Source organism: Numida meleagris, chromosome 32, assembly GCF_002078875.1.
Source record: "Numida meleagris isolate 19003 breed g44 Domestic line chromosome 32, NumMel1.0, whole genome shotgun sequence".
Classification (NCBI taxonomy): domain Eukaryota; kingdom Metazoa; phylum Chordata; class Aves; order Galliformes; family Numididae; genus Numida; species Numida meleagris.
The window spans coordinates 843,511-849,008 of record NC_034437.1 but is presented as its reverse complement, the minus strand read 5'-3'; the positions used below and the strand labels follow the sequence as shown (position 1 = coordinate 849,008).

The following is a 5,498-nucleotide window of genomic DNA, read 5'->3' as shown; positions in this document are numbered from 1 at the left end:
CCCCCATATCTGATCCCAGTAGCCAACCCCAATGGTGGACCCCCGTATCTGACTCCCATATGTTACCTCAATGGCCGATCTCAATGGTTGACCCCCAATATCTGACCCCAATGGCCAACCCCAGTGATTGAGATCCATGTCTGACCCCACTGACCAAACCCAATAGCCAAACCAATGGTGGACCCCCATATCTGACCCCCGTATCTGACCCATTGGCCAACCACAATGGCTCACCCCAATAGCCAACTCAATGAGGGACCCCCATATCTGATCCCAGTAGCCAACCCCAATGGTTGACTCCCATATCTGACCCCAGAGGCCAACCCAAGGAGCCAACCCCCAGTGGCTCACCCCAAAGCCTGACCCCACACCTGCCCCACCCTCTGACCCCGTTCTGACCTTGCTGTGACCTGCTGTCCCCCCAGCAGCCAGCTGGCTCCCCGCCCACCTGCAGAGAACGGGGCCACCCCAAGGAGCACCCACCGGAGAGGTGAGGGGGACGGGCAGTGGGGCCGGGTGGGGGGGCAGAACCATCCCCTCGGTGGCACAGAGGGCACAGTGGTGGCTTTGCTGTGGGACTGCCCCCTCGGTGGCACTGGGGACGTGGTGGCGCTGGGATGGAGGGGCACAGCATCCTCAGCCTGTGGCTGTGTCCCCTCCCCAGGGGACGAGAACAAGCCGGATGGGGGCCGGGATGGCCCAAAGGCACGCAGCGGGAGCTCGGCCGAGAGGTGAGTGCTGCTCGTTAGGGTTAATGAGGGGACACTGAACCACGTCACCCCGCTCAGTGCCCCTTGCTGTCCCATCCCCATCCCCCCTCCACCCCAGGAAAGACAGCCGCAAGGAGCATGAGGCGAGAGCTGCGCCTGAGCCAAAGAGACTGGAGGACAGCCCAGCCCCCGTGAGTGTTGCGGGGGGACCTGACAGGACCTGGGGGTGACCCCATGGGGCTGGTGGGAGTGCCATGCTCAGCCTGAGCTGTGGGGCACAGCCCTGGGCTTTGAGGTTTGGGGGATTTGGGGGCTTTGTGGGGTTTTTCTGTGGGTTTGGGGCTTTTGGGGACCTATGGGGCTCTGGGATTTGGAGGCTTTTTGCGCGTTGGGGGCTATTGCGGGTGGGTTTGCTTGGGCCCTGCCCCGCAGCACCGGCACTGCACCCCACAGTTCAGCCACGCCAGCAAGTACGCAGCGCTGTCGGTGGACGGTGAGGAGGAGGAGTGCGGCGAGTGATGGCCATCCCCGACCCTGGCACCGAAATGGAACGGAAAACCCACCGCCGCCCTGCCGAAGTCAAGCCAAGAATCATCAAAAAGGAGGAAATAAAGGAAGAAAACCAACATGGCCGGGCCCTGCCGCTCCACCCTGCTGCTTTTGGGGTTTTTTTTTTGGGGGTGGGGGTCTTTGGGGAGGGGTCTGGCCCCACGTCTGCCCCCATCTTCCTCCCTGCCCCATTGCTTTTGGGGTGGGAGCGCTGTGGGGTGTGAGGCTGCGTGGCGCCGGGCGCTGTTGGGTTTTCTGTTGGTTTCCTCCAATAAAGGTGATCAGAACGGCCGTGCTGGTGCTGCTTGGTGGGGGTTCTCAGCTGCATCCCCACCCCATCCCAGTCCCCATCCTGTCCCATCTGAAACTCATTGCTATCCCATCCCATTCTCATCCACACCCCCACCCCATCCCAAACTCATCCCATTCTCATTCCTAAATCAGTCCCATTCCCATCCCATCCCAAACCCCATCCACACCCAAATCGTGTCCCATCCACACCCCAGTCCCATCCCCATCCCAACCCAATCCCATCCCATCCCATCCCTGTCACATTCCCGTTCCCCACCCCATCCCTTTCTCATCCCAATCCCCATTCCAATCCCATCCCAATCCCATCCCAATCCCACCCCTCTCTTCAACCCATTGCATCCACACCCCAAAAACTGAGATTCCCTTAGTGGAAGCACATGGGGACATCCCGAAATGGGGAAATCCTAAAAGTGGGGAAACCCCAGAAGTGGTGACATTCTAGATGTCGGGAGCCTCCAAACTGGGGACACCCCAAAAATGGGGGCATCTCCCAGTGGGGGGAGGTGACTTCTGGGCACCCCAGGATACTCCCATGGAACCCAATGGCTCCGAGACTGCTCTAGGTCACACGGGAAGCTTCGCAGTGCGCCCCAGAGATCCCTGTGCCACCCTTGTTCTCTAGGGCACGATGACGGACCCCCACCGCGTGCCTGTGCTCCCCAATGTGCCGGCTTGGGGCTGTGCGCATGCCTAATGCCGCCTGGTGGCGCGGAAACCATTGAGATCGGCGGAAATGTGGCGCAGAGCGGTCAGAGCTCCTTGTGCATGTCTACTACCCCTGGAGGACCAAGTAATCATAGAGATTGGAGGTCTTGGAGCGCAGAGCGGCTAAAACAAAGAGACTCTACTTCCGCGTTTACATGCACATGCGCAGTACAATCGCGAGACCTATTAGTGTAGGTATTGGCGAACTGACGGCACAGAGGTCAGAGGGGAGAGTCGCGACTTCTGTGTTTCCCAACGTATGCGTCTTAGTGACTGGATGACCTATTACCATACACAGACCGGGAGAGCGGAGCGACGCGCTGAGCAGCTCCAGGAGCGCCCTGCGGGACAGTGCTGGCTCCGGGGAGGTCCGGACCGCCCGGAGCAACCGTGATCCCCACTGCCCCCAAAAAACCACCATCTCTACAAGTACCATCCACCCTAAAGCCGCCACCACCGCCGCCTCCCGAAGCTCAGCCATCCCCCGAGCGCCGCTCGTGCAGTGCCGCGCTCTGGCCACACGGTGGCAGCAGAGACCGAGGAAAGAGCAGCGCGGAGCGTGGGCCCGGGCGAGCCCGCAGCTGGGGCGTTCCATAGGGTTCTTCCATTTGATTTCAGGTGTAGAGCACAGAACTGGAAGGAAAAAAAAAAAATCTCCAAACCCAGGAAACCTGGGTTCATTGCTTGTGAACACTCATCTAAAAGCAACGAACTGATGTTACTTTTTTTTTTTTTTTTTTTTTTAAATATTCACAGACCGAAATCTAATTACCAGAGAAATGAGTGACAGTGATGGAGGGATGCCCACAGTGACAGACAGTGCACGCGATGCTCAAACCCCAATTGCTTTTAGCACCCAGCCGGTCTCCACCTTGTCATGGAAGTACCCACCTTGTCGCAGATGCCGTCAAGAGGCCCGGGTGTGCTCCACCGCAGGTCCCACGTGATGCAGCGCAGCTGCAGCCCATCATGGATCCAGGAGTGCGTGATGCAGCGGGTGTTGGCCGTCCGGTTCCCAGTGGCCCAGCAGTGCTCCAGCCATGGCTGCAGCCGCTCCTCCATCTGCGGGCAGCACGCATGGCAGGCAGGGCACAGGGGCAGCTCTGTCCCCTCCCCCCCCCCGGCCGACAGCGGGGGAACGCTCACCTTGGGGGGGGTCGAGGAAGAGGTGCCGGGTGGGCTTCAGTGTGGGGCTCCTGCCGCACAGCTTGCAGCGAGGCGTCTGTCAGAGAATGAGTGCGGCTCGGATGGCACCCGGTGCAACATCGGCCCACGGGCGCAGCGAGCACCCCCCACCCACCTTCAGCTCCACGGTGTCGATGAGCTTGCCACCCTTGTCACCCTGGTCGCCACGCGCCTCCTGGTAGGTGCAGAAGGGGCAGGTGCCCTCCACGAAGCGGTCAGCCAAGAAGTGCTGCCAGCTGACGCAGTGCAGCTGCTGCACCGTGTCCTGCAGCACGAAGCCGCGGGCCTGTAGGCGCTGGAAGATGTCCTGCAGAATGCGGCGGGACAAGAGAAAGGAGCGAGGCGGTGGCAATCAGGGAGTGCTGGAGAGCCCCCCCCATAAAATCCTGTGAGAGGAGAGAGAAAGGAGCAAGGCGGTGGCAATCCGGTGGTGCCAGAGAGCCCTGGGCTGTCCCCCCCCATTAAATCCTGCAGGAAGAAAGAAGAAAGAGTGAGGCGACAGCAATCTAGTGGTGCCGGAGAGCCCTCCCCACCCTGTGGGCCACACAGAGATGCTCATGTGCTCTGCTGCGGCGTGCTGGTGCAGCCGAAGGAATGCAAGGAGATGTCGCAGCAGCGGTAGATGTCGCCGTGGACGCCGTGCTACTTGTCGCAGATCTCCCGTGGCGCCGGCCCCTCCTCCACCACCTTGGTCTCGGTGGCCGTGCCGTGCTCATCAGTGCCGCACACGTACGGCGCGTTCCAGCTCCGCAGGCGGCAGTGCCTGCAGGCCGTGGGTTTGCATGCGGCATGGGCACCGGGCACGACGGCCCCCCTGGCCGCTCACCCGGCAAAGGTGTCGGCGCTGAGGACGCAGCCGATGATGTTGCCCAGGTGGGCCACATTGCTGACGTAGGGCAGGGTGCCGGTGATCAGCACGTTCCTCGTGCCCTTCACTGGCAACCTGCGCCGCACAGAGCCCTTCAGATCACGGCACCACAGCTCGGAGCACCGTGGACCACCACCCCACAGTCCCCATGCACGCTGGCACTCACACAGGTTCCAGAGGCCGCCAGGGTTTGAGCAGCGCAGCGGCACCGCAGGCCCAGGCATCCACAGCCGCTGCCACGTCCTCCTCCGACAGCACCCGCTCCGAAGCATCATCCTCCTGCAGAGCGGATGGCTGAGCACCGGGGGGGAACGGCAGAGCACCGGGGGGGGTCCACGTACCACCGTGCTCCTGCACCAGGCCTGCATGCTGCCTGGGGCCATGTCCGGGGCTGGGCACGGCGGGCGCAGCTTCTACAGGCAGGCTGTGAACTCCTGCAGGCGCTGCGGCAGCAGCACGGCGTGGGCGGCGCTCCCGCATGCCTCGGAGAGTGGCATGCTCCGGAACCAGCTCCGCAGCGGCTCAGCTTGGGGGAGAAGGAGCGGCAAAAAGAGCATGACAGCAATCCAGCAGTGCTAGAGAGCCCCAGGCCAACCCCCCAGAAAATCCCGTAGAAAGGGGAAAGCGGCACGCGCAGTCCTACAGCCCCACAGCTCACAGTCCCACAGCCCCCCAGCCACACAGCCCATAGGGGAGCGCGGACGAGGAGCAGCCCTCGGCTCTGACCCAAGGGGACAGCTTCATCTCGGAGCACAGGGAACAGCGTGCGCCACACCCCCACCGACTAAGCGTCCTGCGGTGCCAAGGAGCGGAGCTGTGCCCCGAGCCGGCCACGGCCCTGGCCCCGCACCGCTGTCCCACCTGTGTCTCCCGACCTTCCTGCAAAACCTCCACTGCAAAGCGGGAATGAGCTGCAAAATCATCAAGGGCTGGCCCTGTTGTGTCCGCATACCGTCACGTGAAGACCTGCAGTGCCTGAGCGAGATGATGTGCCTGGCAGTGCAAGGGCGGCCCACGTGTGCGCAGATGGCAAGGAGCGTGCCTGTGGCATCGTGTGCTGAAAGCTCTTGCCCGCACAGGACCGTGTGTGTGGAGGGTGTTCCCTGCTGCGACCCCCCTGACCCAACTGCAACACTGTGCATTGCTCAGAAGGGACCACATGCCACATG

At 62.1% G+C, this 5,498-nt stretch overlaps 2 protein-coding genes across 4 annotated transcripts in view; one reads left to right on the top strand and one right to left on the bottom strand.

Moving 5' to 3' along the window:
• EIF4B (eukaryotic translation initiation factor 4B) overlaps nucleotides 1–1,550 on the top strand; it is an 18,511-nt gene extending 16,961 nt beyond the window's left edge. For 2 of the 3 annotated variants that reach the window (XM_021379185.1, XM_021379182.1), the window contains exons 12-15: nucleotides 426–490; nucleotides 665–731; nucleotides 829–901; nucleotides 1,164–1,550. In XM_021379185.1, coding sequence (XP_021234860.1) covers nucleotides 426–490; nucleotides 665–731; nucleotides 829–901; nucleotides 1,164–1,229 — 271 coding nt within the window. In that variant the 3' untranslated portion in view covers nucleotides 1,230–1,550. The remainder of the gene's footprint in view (nucleotides 1–425; nucleotides 491–664; nucleotides 732–828; nucleotides 902–1,163) is intronic. The other variant, XM_021379184.1, reaches the window with a different exon arrangement.
• Nucleotides 3,034–4,712, bottom strand: LOC110389146 (methionine--tRNA ligase, cytoplasmic-like). Its single transcript, XM_021379085.1, has 7 exons — nucleotides 4,671–4,712; nucleotides 4,496–4,608; nucleotides 4,288–4,404; nucleotides 4,108–4,224; nucleotides 3,577–3,814; nucleotides 3,423–3,498; nucleotides 3,034–3,338 (listed from the first exon to the last, which is right to left on the bottom strand). The coding sequence occupies exons 1-7, from the start codon at nucleotides 4,710–4,712 to the stop codon at nucleotides 3,244–3,246; spliced, it is 798 nt and encodes a 265-aa protein (XP_021234760.1). The 3' UTR covers nucleotides 3,034–3,243.